Source organism: Oncorhynchus nerka, linkage group LG24 (assembly GCF_034236695.1).
Source record: "Oncorhynchus nerka isolate Pitt River linkage group LG24, Oner_Uvic_2.0, whole genome shotgun sequence".
Taxonomy (NCBI): Eukaryota; Metazoa; Chordata; class Actinopteri; order Salmoniformes; family Salmonidae; genus Oncorhynchus; species Oncorhynchus nerka.
The window spans coordinates 47,796,344-47,816,323 of NC_088419.1; the positions used below are offsets into that span (position 1 = coordinate 47,796,344).

The following is a 19,980-nucleotide window of genomic DNA, read 5'->3' on the forward strand; positions in this document are numbered from 1 at the left end:
GAGCCAGGCGGTCCAAACTGCTAACCTGGATTTATTTTAGCTAAATATGCAGGTTTAAAAATATATACTACAGTGTATTGATTTTAAGAAAGGCATTGATGTTTATGGTTTAGGTACATTCGTGCAACGATTGTGCTTTTTTCGCGAATGCGCTTTTGTTAAATAATTTGGCAAAGTAGGCTGTGATTCAATGATCATTTAACAGGACCCGCATTGATTATATGCAACGCAGGACTAGCTAGTTAACCTAGTAATATCATCAACCATGTGTAGTTAGCTAGTGATTATGTGAAGATTGATATCTTATAAAAAACTAAGTTTAATGCTAGCTAGCAACTTACCTTGGCTCCTTGCTGCACTCGCGTAACAAGTGGTCAGCCTGCCACGCAGTGGCAGCAATATAAATCAGCCATAATCGTCATCCAAAAATGCTGATTACCGATTGTTATGAAAACTTGAAATAGGCCCTAATTAATTGGCCATGCCGATTAATCGGTCAAACTCTAGTCTGTTCCCTATCAGATGACAAGCGGGAGAAGTATGCAACGCTGCTTTGAACTGAGTTTTCTAGTCGTTTTGAGTATTTCAAAGTGTTGGAAAATGACATGCTGTTGGTTTCCTCTCCTTTCACCTTCAATGTGGATAACGCAACCCACTGACCTGCAACTTGAGCTTATCGATCTTCAGTCTGATGCAATGATTGGAGAAGTATTCAAAACAATGTCACTGACGAGGTTCTATGCATCTCTCGATGAACAAAACTTCCCAAAGATTAGGAGTAATGCCCAGAAGATTTTTGTACTGTTTGGGTCAACCTATGTATGTGAACAGATATTTTCAGTGATGAAATATAACAAGTCAAGGCACAGATCATCTCTTACGGACTCTCACCAATCCTGCGCATAGCAACATCCTAAACTATACCGGACTTCACTGCTCTAGTCAATGCCCATCAGAGACTTCACTCCTCACACTGATTGAGTAGTTTAAATGTAGTGTTGAGCGCTCTCTTTGTGTTTTGTGCATACCTGTTAACAAGAGTTCTGTCCGTGGTGCTGAATGCACAGTGTACTTTTCCCTCCGTGTAGTTCATTGCATGTTTAATAATGAAAATACCTACCAAAAGGAGAACATGGATGTGGTTTATTTCTGTGCATGTTAAAAAGTAGCATATCTGGACGTGATTTACAGTAGATATATCTGTCAACACAGTCATACACATGTAATATGATTCTGGCCCACGATGGCAAAAATATATTCTAATGTGGCCCTCCATGGAAAATAATTGTCCAGTACTGATCTCCACACACACACACACAGCAAAAACAGGTTTTTAGAAATGTTAGCAAATGTAATTATCACGTTTACATAAATATATGGGGAATAGGCCCTCTCCTATTCTCGCTATACACCAAGTCACTTGGCTCTGTCATAACCTCACATGGTCTCTCCTATCATTGCTATGCAGACGACACACAATTAATCTTCTCCTTTCCCCCTCTGATGACCAGGTGGCGAATCGCATCTCTGCATGTCTGGCAGACATATCAGTGTGGATGACGGATCACCACCTCAAGCTGAACCTCGGCAAGACGGAGCTGCTCTTCCTCCCGGGGAAGGACTGCCCGTTCCATGATCTCGCCATCACGGTTGACAACTCCATCGTGTCCTCCTCCCAGAGCGCTAAGAACCTTGGCGTGATCCTGGACAACACCCTGTCGTTCTCAACTAACATCAAGGCGGTGGCCCGTTCCTGTAGGTTCATGCTCTACAACATCCGCAGAGTACGACCCTGCCTCACACAGGAAGCGGCGCAGGTCCTAATCCAGGCACTTGTCATCTCCCGTCTGGATTACTGCAACTCGCTGTTGGCTGGGCTCCCTGCCTGTGCCACTAAACCCCTACAACTCATCCAGAACGCCGCAGCCCGTCTGGTGTTCAACCTTCCCAAGTTCTCTCACGTCACCCCGCTCCTCCGCTCTCTCCACTGGCTTCCAGTTGAAGCTCGCATCCGCTACAAGACCATGGTGCTTGCCTACGGAGCTGTGAGGGGAACGGCACCGCAGTACCTCCAGGCTCTGATCAGGCCCTACACCCAAACAAGGGCACTGCGTTCATCCACCTCTGGCCTGCTCGCCTCCCTACCACTGAGGAAGTCCAGTTCCCGCTCAGCCCAGTCAAAACTGTTCGCTGCTCTGGCCCCCCAATGGTGGAACAAACTCCCTCACGACGCCAGGACAGCGGAGTCAATCACCACCTTCCGGAGACACCTGAAACCCCACCTCTTTAAGGAATACCTAGGATAGGATAAAGTAATCCTTCTCACCCCCCCCCCCCCTTAAAATACTTAGATGCACTATTGTAAAGTGGCTGTTCCACTGGATGTCATAAGGTGAAAGCACCAATTTGTAAGTCGCTCTGGATAAGAGCGTCTGCTAAATGACTTAAATGTAAATGTAATGTAAATGAATCGGAAATAATGCCGACAATTACATTGATGGAATCTACAATCTGCACTATTTCTGTCATTCTGAGCACCGTGGGTGGATGCCCACGTTGCTCATATGGGTCCGGTAAATTTCTCAAATATCCGTGAAATAAAAATGCCTTCGGTCAAATGTCTGTAAACCCTGTTGTGCCCGCAAGGGTAAAGTGAGTGCTTTTGTGTGTGCGTGCAAGCATACAGTCTACATGTGTGTTTGTGTGTGGGGTCCCAGAGAGCTGCACATCAAACACTTGACACACACACACACACTCACAGATGTGTATACGCATACCCCAAACACAGGCTGGAGCAGAAAGGCATACGTCACACTGCTAACATTGGGCCTTGTGTATTACCTCGATCAAGACCAGCAGGTCCCTCTATGTGTTAAATACTGTCTAAATACACATCAGGTGCGGGTGTATACAACCTGGTGTATACCCAACCAAGCCTCGTTTCATTTTGAAGAATACTTAGTCAAATTTAACACTGGCAACAAGTGTAAATCAGAATTATGCTGTGCATGTGCACTTTGTGTGTGTGTGTATGTGTGTCAGAGTAAAGGAGCCTATATTGCACTCATACTGTGTTCCCATAATGCTTTTAGCCGATCCGTGCCACTACAGCAACAGACAAGATCAAACTGGGATCCCCCATTCTCCTGCCAAGATAAAGAAGTCCAAAGTCCCCTCTGTTTTCTGTCGCATTAGACCGCCCAGACAAGATCGTAATACGGGATCGTAAGCCAGATAGCACACTGAAGCTATCGCCTCTTCCTCTACAACTCTTAACTGTCAGGCCAATGCTGACAGCTATGTGTTGAGTACTGTAAAGGCAGCTTCCACCTAAAGAACCATCACTTCACTTCTAGTGTATCACTTTGATTTCAGATGTGGATGTGGAGTATTAGTCTTAAGTTATGAGTGGGGTTGGATAATCATATGAAATGTGACATGCGGAAACCATTAGGGTTCCATTTCATGATCTCTGGTGCTCATTACCGAGGGTTTAGCTTTCGAAAGCAGCTCTCGCAAGAAACCGCACACCCAACCGTTCCCTCCGTCTCGCCAGACATTCCCTCATTCATTACGTAGAATTATACTCCTTTTAATCTCGGCCCTAAATGTGAAGCTTTCCAGTGTCTGCTCATGTATTCAGTTCTCAAAGCTCCTCCAAAACGTTTATAATGTAGAAAATAAATAATGTAGAAGATGCTCTTATCCAGGGCAACTTTCTAAAGAAATCCCTCTGCTCTGTACTGCCAAAGGACCTTATGCCACCACAAAAAAAAATGGTAGTTGATCTAGCTAGTAATCACATAACACCTATGGATTCTGAGAAAAGAAGTCCCCTCCCCAAGGAAAATTACAATTCAATTCCATATAGGTTGATAAAAACAGAGCATACCCCTCCTTCCAGAGGTGTCTTAAATTTTAAAGAGACTTGTGTGACACTCATTTAGGCGCAGCAACTTGAATCTGTGAGTCACTCTGGCGACAAAATCCATTTGTTCGGGCATTAGGAGGGACCATTTCAGATGTCAAAATAAAGGAATTAAATGACCCACAAGTCATCATCACTGTAATTACATAGAAAAAAACTGGGCTGAAGCGGCGCGTGATTTAACCACTATTGTCTGATTTGATTTTACATTGGAACCATTTCCAGTGTAATAATGTATTTTAAATCGAATGATTCCGCCGAAGTAACTCGTTTTGAAAGGACTTTTTACATTATTTATATGGGGAAGGACCTCCCCCCAACACTGATTCCAATCACCCTGCTTTTTCTTTCATCCTGATACTCCTCCGCACCTCTTCCTCCCACTCCCTCCATCCTCCTCTCCGTATTTGTCTCCCAGAGGGCAATGGCAGTCTATTATTCTAACTCTGCACCCCCAGCCCTTGACCGCCTAATCACAGCAAACACCACCCACTCTTCTCTTATACTAGCCGTGCCAGGTCATTGTTTCACTGACATTTGTTCCCTTTTCACTTTTAAAAGCTTGTTAAGCTAAAATTGTCATAAATGACTAATGGAAACGTTAGCGAGGCCCTTGGTCTGGGATTAAGAGAAATCAATGTGATTTAGTGAAACTGGTGACTTTGTTGATTTAATTACACCCCCCCCCCTCAATTTTTACCTTGAAAAGGGTAACCATCCAACCTGACAGAGCTTGAGAGGATCTGTAGAGAGAAATGGGAGAAACTCCCCAAATACAGGTGTGCCAAGCTTGTAGCGTCATACCCAAGAAGACTCGAGGCTTTAATCTCTGCCAAAGGTGCTTCAACAAAGTACTGAGTGAAAGGTTTGAGTACTTATGCAAATCTAATCGTTTTTTAATTTTTAATATATTTGCACTCACAAAAACGTTTTTTTTTGTTGCTTTGTCATTATGATATATTGTGTGTAGATTGACGAGGGAAAAAAACTATTCAATCCATTTTAGAATAAGGCTTTAATGTAACAAAATGTGGAGAAAGTCAAGAGGTCTGAATGCACTGTATATATTTTAAAGCAATAAGGATGATGCAACAGATCAGAACGTTTAGCTTTAAATGTTGATTAACTACTATTTCTTCACATTATACGTACAGCAATGCGCAGAAGGCAGTAGGCTACATGGGAATGTTCATTCCATAATGCAATTAGCAGGAAAAACCCTTGTCAAAAGCACACCGCACATGCCAGCAGTTTCATGTGACAGAGATCAAAATATATATTGGAAATTTAGAAAGAGGGGAGAGCTTAAGATGCAACAATTAGCATGGGTTGCTAATATAACTAGGATTGTGCCTTTGGCTAGTGGACAAAGAAAGAAAGTGGACTTGAAAACCATTAGATGGGTTAGCTTACAACGTCACGAAAACGACCTGCGCGCTCCCATGGGGCAGAAGTCAGTGTGTTGTTGTGACTCCGGATGGCCAGATTACTAGCAAGAATGACAAGAAACTGCCATGTGGGGAATCATAAGTGGCTCGTTTCATCTTGCTCTTGATACCATGTCTTGTTTTGAGGTGTTTTGACTGATTTCATGTCAATGCTAATATGGCTAAAATTCGCTAGCTTAACCAACAACTTCAACGATGTATTTGAGACAGCAAGTGCTCATTCTGCAAATGTATATGTTTTCAATAAACATTGAAGAAATATAGCTTACATGAAGTCAACCATCTAAGCTAACCCAGTCTGTTTTGCCCCATAGTTGAGCATGCGTCAGTTTTGTTGCTAAATAGCCAAACCGTCTAGAACATGAGGAATAGGCTAATGGTTTTAATGACATATGGAAGTCTATGAAATAATTGCCTCCCCGTTTCTATGGTCAGATCTGACTTTTAAGCAATGCGATTGCATTTAGAATTGTTACTCAATGATTGAGCTTTTAAATACAAATTCCACTCCAGCAGCAACAAATGAGCCGTTTACGAAGCTGTAGCAGCAACGCTGGCGCTGTCAGACAGTTTTCTGCTCATCATAGGCTCTGTATATGTATTCTGTGTGATAAATATAACGACTAACTAAAATACACACACGGCAATTTAATTCCACTAAATTATGAACCTATAGACCGATAAGCATGTATTTACATTGACTGGTATTTCCATCAATGAATAGGCTAAAAATCATTATTTTACAATGGGACTTTTTTTCTTCTCCTGGACAATTGGCCGAGATCAGTTTTATTTATTGGGCTTTTCATTTATTCATTTTCTGTCCAAAAGCGGGATAATAGTGATGACTGATGTGCTTTTTTAGGCCGGTTCGGTTTAGGTGCAATTATAAAAACATCACGGTTTTCGATTTATATTATTGTTTTAAACATTAAATGCATTATGAAATAATTACATTAAAATGATTGGAGCTTTTTAATAGAAATTCCAAAGCCAAAAACAGTGAACATTCAATTGCCAAAACATTGAAAATATTCCATCATCTCTGTCAGGGCCACAAAGAAAAATAGGAAATCACTATGAAATAATAAAATATTTCAGTTGTGTATATTACTTAGTTTTATTTGATGAATTTACAATTGTTCATTCCTTAGTCATCATCTGACCTCTACTAGGCAGTAGCAGCCAGCCAACCATCTAACATTACATTCTCTCTGTTTTCCCCATACTGTACTGTCTTTAGTCATCCTATTTAGCTAGGCTAGGCTGCCTAAGTACAGTGCAGAGATGTCTGACAATCATTTTTACTTGTTTTTCAAAGTAGATCAATCAGACATACTTTCAAACTTTCTCCATCCCTCTCGCCTGTTGTTGTGTTGTGAACATTCCTCTCATGTGGCCGTGTATGTCTCTCTCGTGTAATATCATCTAACTTAACGTAGCAGGCGTAAAAGTGTATCTAACTTTAGTTGTTTAATAACCACACAAAAAAAACATTGACATTTTGGTTAATCTCAGCACTAACGGCTAACGGAAACCCTGGCGAACACGCACACACAGTCAGACTAACAGTAATGAGAGTCATGTGGCTGTTCTCATTGCTGGACAACCAGGTGCTAATGCATCGTAGCATCACCGCTTCCAGAGAAGGAAGTTGGGGAAAATCACAGGACACAGGGGTGGTCAAGCCCAGTAGGGCGGCTGGAACTGGACCCCTTGTAAATATTGCCAACACACACACACACACACTTCCCCTAAAGAGCAGACTGAAACAGATACACCCACAAGTTTTCTGAAGAAATCCCACCGCTGCAACCAAATATCAGTCACACACACTTGACACAAGACACTGACCTGCATCCAGGATGCCCTGGGCCAGGATGGCCCCGAACTTGGCCATGACGTCATCATGCTTGTCATTGATGACCTTGGAGTAGAGCTGCCGGAACTGGTTCACCTGTGCCGGGAAAGCAACGAAAACCATTATGACTCAAACTCATTGATCAGTTTATTTGGTGGGCCTCCACATTACAATCTAGCACTCGTATTCGATGAAATATACTTAAATTCTTTGTTGTCCGGTTTTTCAGCTGCATATGGGAGACCTTTTGGCTGCCACGTCACTTTGGCTTTGATGCATGCCAAGGCCCACATTTGGAACTGACATGAAGTGAGAGCCACTATTAGCTGGTTAAAAACTCACTAGCCACACTTCTCGATAATAAATATTTAAGAAGGGTTATATGGTTAAAACATTACCATTTATAATTCCATGTAAGATATTTAAAAAACGAGTCCTGTAAAGTAAGTGGCCCACCTGGGAGTGTGAGGCACCGAGGCACATACTCGACGAACACGATTTAACACAACTGCACCGAATCGCCTTCCTGTCTCGAGAACACTTGAAAACATCAGTGTGGCTTCACATTTAAACAGGCCCACCGCAATTAATGACAGCGTGGCTTCAATCATAAAAAATGTCATGCAACGAAATAACCCAGAGAGGGTGTGTGTATGAAAGAAAAGTTTAGTTGAGCATGTGCGTTTACGTTATTGCCACATATGTACCGTGTGTGGGGCACAAAGTAAAAGTGTTGAGAGAAAAAAAAACAGCAGGCGGGCAAGTCCATAACAGTATGGCAGTGTAGGCCTACATAAACAACCTTTATGCCCAAGGTGTACTGACACACCCGCCGCACTGTCACGCTAGCTGCCATGCCACCATCACCAGTGTAAGAGCACACCAAACAATATCTGGAAAGACGCTGAAAATTACACAGCCACACATGTTGTGCCTCCTGCCGTTTCCAATTTAAAATGAGAGTCTCTTGCACAATCTTTCACACCGCCCCGAGCTCAAAGGCTGTTGATGTACAGACCGAGACCAGAGGACGCTTTGAAAATGAGTCTGGCATTTCTTAAACGGCTGTGACAGAGCTTGTTGTGCAAAACGGGGAGAGAGAGAGCAGCTCCTTTTAGCTAGCCTCCCCACCCTTCGCTTTCCTACCCTCTGCTGACTGATATCCCTTTCAAACAGAACCCGAAAACCTGCCACCTTTTCTTTATATCTGAAAGGTATTACTGGCGACAAAGCCTGTACTTTTATTTCCGCCAACCAGCATAGTCATGATTGCGGTAAGGAATTTCAAAGTCTCGCCAACCCCTCAGTATCAACATAGTCTTTCATCTTACCATCTTTGGCATGGATTAAATCATGAACATTCTATTTTTGTTGTCCGACATAAGTTGTCTTTGTCATTATGAAAAAGTATATCACAAAAACAGCAGTCTGCATAATTTTTTGCACCCCCACCCCAAAAAATAAATAAAAATATGTATTTAAGATATGTCAATCTAACAAGCCAGGCAACGAAAAGTAACATTCTAGACAATGTTGAGAACATTTCAATAGGCTACAGTAGCATACTATGCAAACAGATAATTCCACCATCAGCGATACAATGAAGATATAATTAAAGTCAGTGAATAACAAAGTTACTGGTCGCCAATTTCTCTCCTAAATGTGGGCTGTGAATGGGATGAACTGTTTCACTTCCACTCACCTTGGGACAGGTGACCTCGGTCTGCTGGATCATGACGAGGGCTGATGAGATGAGGGCGCCCTGTCTCACATAGTTCACCGGGTCATTAGTCATGGGCTCCAGCAGGTTGATGGCCTCCTGAGAAGAGAGAAAGAACAAAATAACTTTTCAATGATAATACAATACAAACTAAACAAATATCTAGATGACAACTTGAACAGCAAACAAGACGAGGTTATTGTGTTGTTTAGACTCCAAATAAATACATAGATAAAGTTGGATGCTACTCACTAAGTACGAGCACAGTACTTTGCTGTTCTACAGGAGGATAAGCCCCAGCTCCTTAAGGGAGAAGCGGCTCAGGTGGGTAAACAGTGAGCTCCCTCAGGCCAGTTAGGAACTTCTAGGCCAGTGTTTGGACCAGCGATCTCCTGGGTATTAAGAAGTAAGCCTGGCAGAGGGTGCCAGCTCAGCTGCTTGGCACAAGTTACCAGAGGCTTCTGAGGAAGGGCGGGCTCAGCTGTGCCAGGGCAAACCTCAGCACTCAGCAGTGAGGACCCAAGATGAGGCCTACACTTGAGATCTCTATCAGATTTATAGATTGCTTAGCTTTACTTTATAAAGTGTTTTCAAAGAGATGTATTCAATCCACTGCAAGCTGATTGAGAACTTTTATAATTCCCTTCCATTCATGATTCCCATTTTTGTGTGCTGAAGGGTCATTGCTACTCTGGGTAAGACGAGGGCGAAGATGATGCCCTCTTCTCCCTCCCCTAGATCCCTGACCACCAGTGACAATATGCCAACCAGACATTAAACCAAACTCCTCCTGAGTTGCGCAAAAGGTATAATTTCTCATTCATTCCCTTTCTATATAATTTATTAGACTTGAACGTAGTTAATTCGAAAAGTTTCCAGACCCCTTGACTTTTCCACATTTTGTTACGTTACAGCCTTAATCTAAAATTGATTAAATTGTTTTTTTCTCCTCATCAAGCTACGCACAATACATCAATAAGAAAGCAAAAACAAGTCTAGAAATGTTTGCAAAAATTGAAATATTCCATTTACATAACTCAGTATTTAGTTGAAGCACATTTGGCAGCGTAGGGATGCTGCCTGGTTTCCTCCAGGTGTGCCACTTGGCATTCAGGCCAAATAGTTCAATCTTGGTTTCATCAGACTAGAGAATCTTGTTACTCATGGTCTGAGAGTCTTTAGGTGCGCTTTGGCAAACTCCAAGCGAGCTGTCATGTGCCTTTCTTTAACTGAGGAGTTACTTCCCTCTGTCCACTCTACCATAAAGGCCTGATTGGTGGAGTGCCGCAAAGATGGTTGTTCTTCTGAAAGGTTCTCCCATCTTCACAGATGAACTCTGGACCTCTGTCAGAGTGACCATCGGTGTTTTGGTCACCTCCCTGCCCTTCTCCCCCGATTGCTCAGTTTGGCTAGGCAGCAAGCTCCAGGAAAAGTCTTGGTGGTTCCAAACTTCTTCCATTTAAGAATGATGGAGGACACTGTGTTCTTGGGGACCTTCAATGCTGCAGACATTTTTTGGTACCCTTCCCCAGATCTGTGCCTCGACACAATCCTGTGTCGGAGCTCTATGGACAATTCCTTCGACATCATGGCTTGGTTTTTGCTCTGACATGCACAGTCAACTGTAGGACCTTATATAGACAGGTTAGTGCCTTTCCGAAATTACCATAGGTGGACTCCAGTCAAGTTGTAGAAACATCAAGGAGGATCAATGGAAACAGGATGCACCAGAGCTCAATTTCGAGTCTCATAGCAAAGGGAATGTAAATACATATGTAAATAAGGTATTTCTATATTTTGCAAACATCTCTAAAAACCAGTTTTTGCTTTGTCATTATGGGGTATTGTATGTAGATCGAGGGAAGAAAATAATTTTATCCATTTTAAAATAAGGCTGTATAACGTAACGAAATGTGGAAAAAGTCAAGGGGTCTGAATTCTTTCCGAATGCACTGTATTACTCTTTTCGAAACGTAAAATCACACATTTGCTTACTTCAGTGTCATTCATTCATGATATAATTTGCACTGAAAGAGGAGCCGTTGCTTAGCAACTCAGACAGAGGCTATAGGAACATACAGAGAATGAACTGCCAGGTGCGTCATAATAGTCCGGAAGTAAAGCCACGCTGGGAGCCAAATTTGAAATGGAATACATCGAATACATGGAGCAGGGTGGAGAAGAAAAAATATCACATTAAAACAATATTTAAATGTTTTTTTCAGGGAGGGATGGGGTCAATATTCATGTAATACATACACACACACATGCATACATATATACACATACATATATACACACGTGTATATATATACGTATATATATATACAGTGGGGCAAAAAAGTATTTAGTCAGCCACCAATTGTGTAAGTTCTCCCACTTAAAAAGATGAGAGGCCTGTAATTTTCATCATAGGTACACTTCAACTATGACAGAATGAGACAAAATAAGAAAAATCCAGAAAATCACATTGTAGGATTTTTAATGAATTTATTTGCAAATTATGGTGGAAAATAAGTATTTGGTCAATAACAAAAGTGTATCTCAATACTTTGTTATATACCCTTTGTTGGCAATGACAGAGGTCAAACGTTTTCTGTAAGTCTTCACAAGGTTTTCACACACTGTTGCTGGTATTTTGGCCCATTCCTCCATGCAGATCTCCTCTAGATCAGTGATGTTTTGGGGCTGTTGCTGGGCAGCACGGACTTTCAATTCCCTCCAAAGATTTTCTATAGGGTTGAGATCTGGAGACTGGCTAGGCCACTCCAGGACCTTGAAATGCTTCATACGAAGCCACTCCTTCGTTGCCCGGGCAGTGTGTTTGCGATCATTGTCATGCTGAAAGACCCAGCCACGTTTCATCTTCAATGCCCTTGCTGATGGAAGGAGGTTTTCACTCAATGGCCCCATTCATTCTTTCCTTTACACGGATCAGTCGTCCTGGTCCCTTGGCAGAAAAACAGCCCCAAAGCATGATGTTTTCACCCCCATGCTTCACAGTAGTTATGGTGTTCTTTGGATGCAACTCAGCATTCTTTGTCCTCCAAACACAACGAGTTTTTACCAAAAAGTTATGTTTTGGTTTCATCTGACCATATGACATTCTCCCAATCTTCTTCTGGATCATCCAAATGCTCTCTAGCAAACTTCAGACATGCCTGGACATGTACTGGCTTAAGCAGGGGGACACGGTCTGGCACTGCAGGATTTGAGTCCCTGGCGGCTTAGTGTGTTACTGATGGTAGGCTTTGTTAATTTGGTCCCAGCTCTCTGCAGGCATTCACTAGGTCCCCCCGTGTGGTTCTGGGATTTTTGCTCACCGTTCTTGTGATAATTTTGACCCCACGGGGTGAGATCTTGCGTGGAGCCACAGATCGAGGGAGTTTATCAGTGGTCTTGTATGTCTTCCATTTCCTAATAATTGCTCCCACTGTTGATTTCTTCAAACCAAGCTGCTTACCTATTGCAGATTCAGTCTTCCCAGCCTGGTGCAGGTCTACAATTTTGTTTCTGGTGTCCTTTGACAGCTCTTTGGTCTTGGCCATAGTGGAGTTTGGAGTGTGACTGTTTGAGGTTGTGGACAGGTGTCTTTTATACTGATAACAAGTTCAAACAGGTGTCATAAATACAGGTAACGAGTGGAGGACAGAGGAGCCTCTTAAAGAACTTACAGGTCTGTGAGAGTCAGAAATATTGCTTGTTTGTAGGTGACCAAATACTTATTTTCCACCATAATTTGCAAATAAATTCATAAAAATCCTACAATGTGATTTTCTGGATTTTTTCCCATCATTTTGTCTGTCATAGTTGAACTGCGTTCATCCACCTCTGGCCTGCTCGCCTCCCTACCACTGAGGAAGTACAGTTCCTGCGCAGCCCAGTCAAAACTGTTCGCTGCTCTGGCCCCCCAATGGTGGAACAAACTCCCTCACGACGCCAGGACAGCGGAGTCAATCACCACCTTCCGGAGACACCTGAAACCCCACCTCTTTCAGGAATACCTAGGATAGGATAAAGTAATCCTTCTCACCCCCCCCCCCCCTTAAAAGATTTAGATGCACTATTGTAAAGTGGCTGTTCCACTGGATGTCTTAAGGTGAACGCACCAATTTGTAAGTCGCTCTGGATAAGAGCGTCTGCTAAATGACTTAAATGTAAATGTAAGTGTACCTATGATGAAAATTACAGGCCTCATCTTTTTAAGTGTGAGAACTTGCACAATTGGTGGCTGACTAAATACTTTTTTGCCCCACTGTATAAACATCAATAGTTATTGGGGAATTATTTCATAGTTTCTTCACAGATATATTATTTTCCCATTTCAGTCTTATAGCAACCCTATGCTTGGTGTGACTGTTATAGGAAGAGGAGACCATCTGATACGCCTGGAAATATTTTGATATGAACCTGGAATTAAAATTAAAGAGGACCAGTGCTTCTATAGTGAAACAATCTCACATAAGTCCAGTTTGCGAGTGATGTTAGGCTACATTGTATCGTTGTTTCTTCAGAGCGCAGTGGTGAGCAACAAAATATCACTTCACCGAGACACCCACGAGTTCAAGTTTAGCACTTTATCCACAAATGTTTTAATGATCTGATTTTTTTTCACCTTTATTTAATCAGGTAGGCCAGATAAGAACAAGTTCTCATTTACAACTGCGACCTGGCCAAGATAAAGCAACGCAGTGCGACAAAAACAACAGACACATGGGATAAACAAACGTACAGTCAATAACACAATAGAAAATCTGTATACAGTGAGTGCAAACGAAGTAAGGTAAGGCAATAAAAAAAGGCTATAGTGGCGAAGTAATTACAATTTAGCAATTAACACTGGCGTAATAGATGTGAGGATGAGGATGTGCAAGTATAAATACTTGTGTGCAAAAGAGCAGAAAATAACAAAAAACAAATATGGGAATAAGGTAGGAAGTTGGTTGAATGGGCTATTTATAGATGGCCTGTGTACAACGATCGGTAAGCTGCTCTGACTCTTGAAGTTATTGAGGGAGATATAAGTCTCCAACTTCAGTGTTTTTTTGCAATTCGTTCCAGTCATTGCCAGCAGAGAACTAGAAGGAAAGGCGGCCAAATGAGGTGTTGGCTTTGGGGATGACCAGTGAAATATACCTTCTGGAGCGCATGCTACGGGTGGGTGTTGCCATGGTGACCAGTGAGCTGAGATACGGCGGGCCTTTACCTAGCGAAGACTTAGAGGACCTGAAGCCAATGGGTTTGGCGATGAATATGTAGCGAGGACCAGCCAACGACAGCCTACAGGTTGCAATGATGGGTAGTATATGGGGCTTTGGTGACAAAACGGATGGCACTGTGATAGACTGCATCCAATTTACCGAGTAGAGTGTGAGGCTATTTTGTAAATGACATCGCCGAAGTCAAGGACCGGCAGGATAGTAAGTTTTACGAGGGTATGTTTAGCAGCATGAGTGAAGAAGGCTTTGTTGCGAAATAGGAAGCCGATTCTAGATTTAACTTTAGATTGGAAATGCTTAATTTGAGTCTGGAAGGAGAGTTTACAGTCTAGCCAGACACGTAGGTATTTATAGTTGTCCACATATTCTAAGTCAGAACCATCCAGAGTAGTGATGCTAGGCGGGCGGGCTCTTATTTAAGATGGTGAGCAAGGCACTTTTGAAGAACAACCAGGCATCCTCTACCGGCGGGATGAGTTCAATATCCTTCCAGGATACCCGGGCCAGGTCGATTAGAAAGGCCTGCTCGCAGAAGTGTTTTAAGGAGCGTTTGACAGTGATGAGGAGTGGTCGTTTGACCCCGGACCCATAACGGACGCAGGCAATGAGGCAGTGATCGCTGAGATCCTGGCTGAAAACAACAGAGGTGTATTTAGAGGGCAGGTTGGTCAGGATGATACCTATTAGGGTGCCCATGTTTATGGATTTGGGGTTGGACCTGGTAGGTTCCTTGACAATATGTGAGATTCAGGGCATCTAGCTTAGATTGTATGACGGCCGGGGTGTTAAGCATCACCTAACAGTACGAACTCTGACGATAGATGGGGGGGGCAATCACATATGGTATCCAGGGCACAGCTGGGAGCTGAGGGGGTCTATAACAAGTGGTAACAGTGAGAGACTTATTTCTGGAGAGATGGATTTTTAAAAGTAGTAGCTAGAACTGTTTGGGCATAGACCTGGATAGTAGGACAGAACTCTGCAGGCTATCGCTACAGTAGATTGCAACTCTGCCCCCTTTAGCAGTTCTATCTTGAAGGAAAATATGGTAATTGGGAATGGAAATTTCTGAATTTTTGGTGGCCTTCCTAAGCCTGGATTCAGACACTAGGACATCAGGGTTGGCAGAGTGTGCTAAAGCAGTGAATAAAGCAAACTTCTTCTGATATTAACATGCATGAACCCAAGGCTTTTCCAGTTACAGAAGTCAACCAATGAGAGCGCCTGGAGACACACAGGACCTGGGTTAACCTCTACATCACCAGAGGAACAAAGGAGGAGTAGGACAAGGGTACGGGCTAAAGGCTTTAAGAACTGGTTGTCTAGTGCGTTCGGAACAGAGTAAAAGGAGTAGACTTCTGGGCATGGTAGGATAGATTCATGGCATAATGCACAGACAAGGGCATGGTAGGGTGCGAGTACAGTGGAGGTAAATCTAGGCATTGAGTGACAATGAGAGGCTGCATCTTTGTAAGCGCCAGTTAAGCTAGGTGCGGTCTCCACATGTGTGGGAGGTGGGGCAAGGGAGCTAACCGAGGCATGTAGAGCAGGAATAGGGGCTCCGCAGTAAAACAAAACAATGAGAGCTACCCTAAACAACAGTATACAAGGCTTATTGACATTAGAGGGGGGCATAAAGCAATCAGGTGTTGATTGGAAGGGCTAAGACAACAACTGGTAAACAGCTAAGACAACAACAGGTAAATGGCGATGAATGGGCAGAGAGGGGTCAGTTAGCTACACACAGGGCCTGAGTTTGAGGCTGGGGCAGACTAATAAACAAAATGAAGTACCGTGTCCAGTAGGCATCAGCTGTGTTGCCGAGTGATCATAGGGTCCAATAAGCAGCAATGGACGAAACAGGGAGCCACTCGGCAGTCGTCACTACGCTAGGCGAGCGGGAGACACTGCGCTCAGAGAGTTAGCGGGCTGGGGCTAGTAGCTGGGTCCTCAGCGACATCAATGATGCAGATGCCGGTTGAGAGCACATCGGCCAGAATACGTCAGCAGACCAGTCGTGATGGATCGGCGGGGCTCCGTGTCAACAAAGGGTCCAGGCCAATTGGCAAGAGAGGTATTGTAGTTGGTGTACTTCATTTGCGATCCGGGGGAATAGGCCTAGCTCGAGGGTAACTGGTGCTTGCTTCTGGACAAGGGCGGTAGCCACGATAGCCACTCAGTGGCAGCTAGCTAGCGGCGATGATCCGTTGTAATGGTCCAGAGCTTGCGGCAGGAATCCGGTGATGTAGTGTGTGGGGGGGGGGGGGCGTCCGATATGCTCAGGGCTTATATTGCGCTGTGCAGACTGGCAGATATTATCCGGGCTAAAGCGGCTGGTGTCTGTGTTAAAGACTGCTAGCAGTGGCTAACAAAGACTGAATAGCTAGTAGCTAATTAGCTGGCTAGCTCCTGAAGGCTAGCTTCTGATGGAGTTCCAGTTATAAGGTAAAAAATAATTGCAGATCCGTACCATGTTGGGTGAGGCCGGTTGCATGAAGGTACCCTGCTCAACAAAAAAAGGGACACTTAAACAACACAATGTAACTCCAAGTCAATCACACTTCTGTGAAATCAAACTGTCCACTTAGGAAGCAACACTGATTGACAATACATTTCACATGCTGTTGTGCAAATGGAATAGACAACAGGTGGAAATTATAGGCAATTAGCAAGACACCCCCAATAAAGGAGTGGTTCAGCTGGTGGGGACCACAGACCACTTCTCAGTTCCTATGCTTCCTGGCTGATGTTTTGGTCACTTTTGAATGCTGGCGGTGCTTTCACTCTAGTGGTAGCATGAGACGGAGTCTACAACCCACACAAGTGGCTCAGGTAGTGCAGCTCATCCAGGATGGCACATCAATGCGAGTTGTGGCAAGAAGGTTTGCTGTGTCTGTCAGCGTAGTGTCCAGAGTATGGAGGCGCTACCAGGAAACAGGCCAGTACATCAGGAGATGTGGAGGAGGCCATAGGAGGGCAACAACCCAGCAGCAGGACCGCTACCTCCGCCTTTGTGCAAGAAGGAGCAGGAGGAGCACTGCCAGAGCCCTGCAAAATGACCTCCAGCAGGCCACAAATGTGCATGTGTCTGCTCAAACGGTCAGAAACAGACTCCATGAGGGTGGTATGAGGGCCCGACATCCACAGGTGTGCAGGACGTTTGCCAATCTTTGTGTTCTCTGGCAAATGCCAAATTCGCCACTGGCGCCCTATGCTCTTCACAGATGAAAGCAGGTTCATGTGAGCATGTGACAGAGTCCGGAGACGCCATGGAGAACGTTCTGCTGCCTGCAACATCCTCCAGCATGACCGGTTTGGCGGTGGGTCAGTCATGGTGTGGGGTGGCATTTCTTTGGAGGGCCGCACAGCCCTCCATGTGCTCGCCAGAGGTAGCCTGACTGCCATTAGGTACCGAGATGAGATCCTCAGACCCCTTGTGAGACCATATGCTGGTGTGGTTGGCCCTGGGTTCCTCCTGTGTTCCTCCTAATGCAAGACCTCATGTGGCTGGAGTGTGTCAGCAGTTCCTGCAAGAGGAAGGCATTGATGCTATGGACTGGCCCGCCCGTTCCCCAGACCTGAATCCAATTGAGCACATCTGGGACACCATGTCTCGCTCCATCCACCAACGCCACGTTGCACCACAGACTGTCCAGGACTTGGCGGATGCTTTAGTCCAGGTCTGGGAGGAGATCCCTCAGTAGACCATCCGCCACCTCATCAGGAGCATGCACAGGCGTTGTAGGGAGGTCATACAGGCACGTGGAGGCCACACACACTACTGAGCCTCATTTTGACTTGTTTTAAGGACATTACATCAAAGTTGGATCAGCCTGTAGTGTGGTTTTCCACTTTAATTTTGAGTGTGACTCCAAATCCAGACCTCCATGGGTTGATAAATTTGATTTCCATTGATCATTTTTGTGTGATTTTGTTGTCAGCACATTCAACTATGTAAAGAAAAAAGTATTTATTAAGAATATTTAATTCATTCAGATCAAGGATGTGTTATTTTAATGTTCCCTTTATTTTTTTGAGCAGTGTATATTTAATGGGGTGGCAGGGTAGCCTAGTGGTTAGAGCGTTGGACTAGCAGCCGAAAGGTTGCAAGTTCAAATCCCCGAGCTGACAAGGTACAAATCTGTCGTTCTGCCCCTAACCCTTTGAAAATAAGAATTTGTTCTTAACTGACTTGCCTAGTTAAATAAAAGGTAAAATAAAAAATGAATTCGAAAATTGAAAAAGAGATGAAATGTACACAGAAAAATGAGAAGAAGAAAAAAACTTCCCCCAAAAAAGCTGAATATTTACACAGGACAAAAACGTCTTGCTGCTACGCCATCTTGGAAAATATGTGATGATGATGAAGGGGGTGATTGAATACAATATACAACGGGTTTGGCCGACAGCCAATTTTTTCCTGAGCTTGTAGCTAGTCGGCAGGCCAGAACATATTTAGCCTATTAGCAAACAGCCTACTAGCTGCCCAATTTATAGCCCTACACCACACATGTAGTAGCCTACACACTCTTTTAATGCTAACCTTCAGAACCTGCTCCCAAACAGCACAGATGTAAGATTTTATTTTTCACTGTAGAAGCACTGGTCCTCTTAAATTGTAATTCCAAGAATCAAAAATATTTAGGATCATATGACGGTCTGCTCTGCCATTTCTCCCCTTCACACCAGGGCTGCCAAAAATATAAAGTTGCTATAAGACAAATGGGAAAATAATGGATCTGTGAAAAAAGTATAAAATAGCTCCCCACTACCAATGTAATGTTTACATTTAATGTATTCCTTGAACGTTGACCACAGCCCTTCTGAAAATACATTTACATTTTTTCCAACCTGCTCCATGTATTCAATTTCAAATTTGGCTCCAAGTGCAGCTTTACCTCCGGGCTATTATGACACATCTGGCAGTTCCTTCTCCGTATGTTCCTAGCAGAGGTTGAGTCTTCTAGTAGTTAGCCTCGGTTAGCCTCAGGTATTCGGTGGTGTCCGTTATTTTGCTACACTCAGTGTGTGGGAGGGATACAACACAGCCCTGTGGTAGGCTAGGAGGAGCTTTCGCAATACTTCATAGACCCTTTAAATTATTTTAGATCCATGAAGCTGCATTAAGAAGTGTCTACAGGTAAGCATATGGGCTGATTTTGGACTGGACAATAGAATTTGCAGGTTGTTCACAGAGAGGGGAGGGAGGGAGGTCGGGAAAGGATGTACAGTACATGAGGTGGAAGAGGCACTCACCTTGTTGCCTGTCCCGGCACAGCAGATGCCAAGGGCCATTGCGGCCCCGCAGCGCACATGGGGGTTGTAGCTCTCTGACAGGAGGGACACCACACTAGGGCACTGCTCTGGGGTCCTGTACACACACAAAGAAAGAGAAAGACATTGTAATTCAGTTACGCTCATTGTTATTTACATCAAACATCCGAGCAACGGTCTTGAGCCTTGCAAACAATGTAAATAGGCCTAATAAAAATCCATTACTAATCATCATTATTATGATGAACAGTCTCAGCCATCATTGAAGAGACTGGGGTTTTATGAACATTGCAGGTCATTCTATAAGAATGAATCCAATTGGCACCAGGTCCAAGGCTTTAATATCATTATAGAATAATTGTACAGGCGACAGGTGGCTCAAAGCTACAGCACATCATAAGGAATTGTCACAACCTAATCCTGAACCGGTGTTGGAGGGGGAAACTTGGGGGGCATGTGTGCTGTGTGAAATAGGGGCAGTGATTTATAGGTCTGACACCTCTCAAAGTCTTCATGCATTTTATCTGGGT

At 43.7% G+C, this 19,980-nt stretch overlaps 1 protein-coding gene across 2 annotated transcripts in view; it reads right to left on the bottom strand.

Moving 5' to 3' along the window:
• LOC115108058 (26S proteasome non-ATPase regulatory subunit 1-like) overlaps positions 1–19,980 on the bottom strand; it is a 105,156-nt gene that overhangs the window by 25,078 nt on the left and 60,098 nt on the right. For both annotated transcript variants that reach the window (XM_029631975.2, XM_065008932.1), the window contains exons 17-19: positions 19,433–19,547; positions 8,940–9,056; positions 7,231–7,333 (exon numbers count right to left, since the gene is read on the bottom strand). In XM_029631975.2, coding sequence (XP_029487835.1) covers positions 7,231–7,333; positions 8,940–9,056; positions 19,433–19,547 — 335 coding nt within the window. The remainder of the gene's footprint in view (positions 1–7,230; positions 7,334–8,939; positions 9,057–19,432; positions 19,548–19,980) is intronic.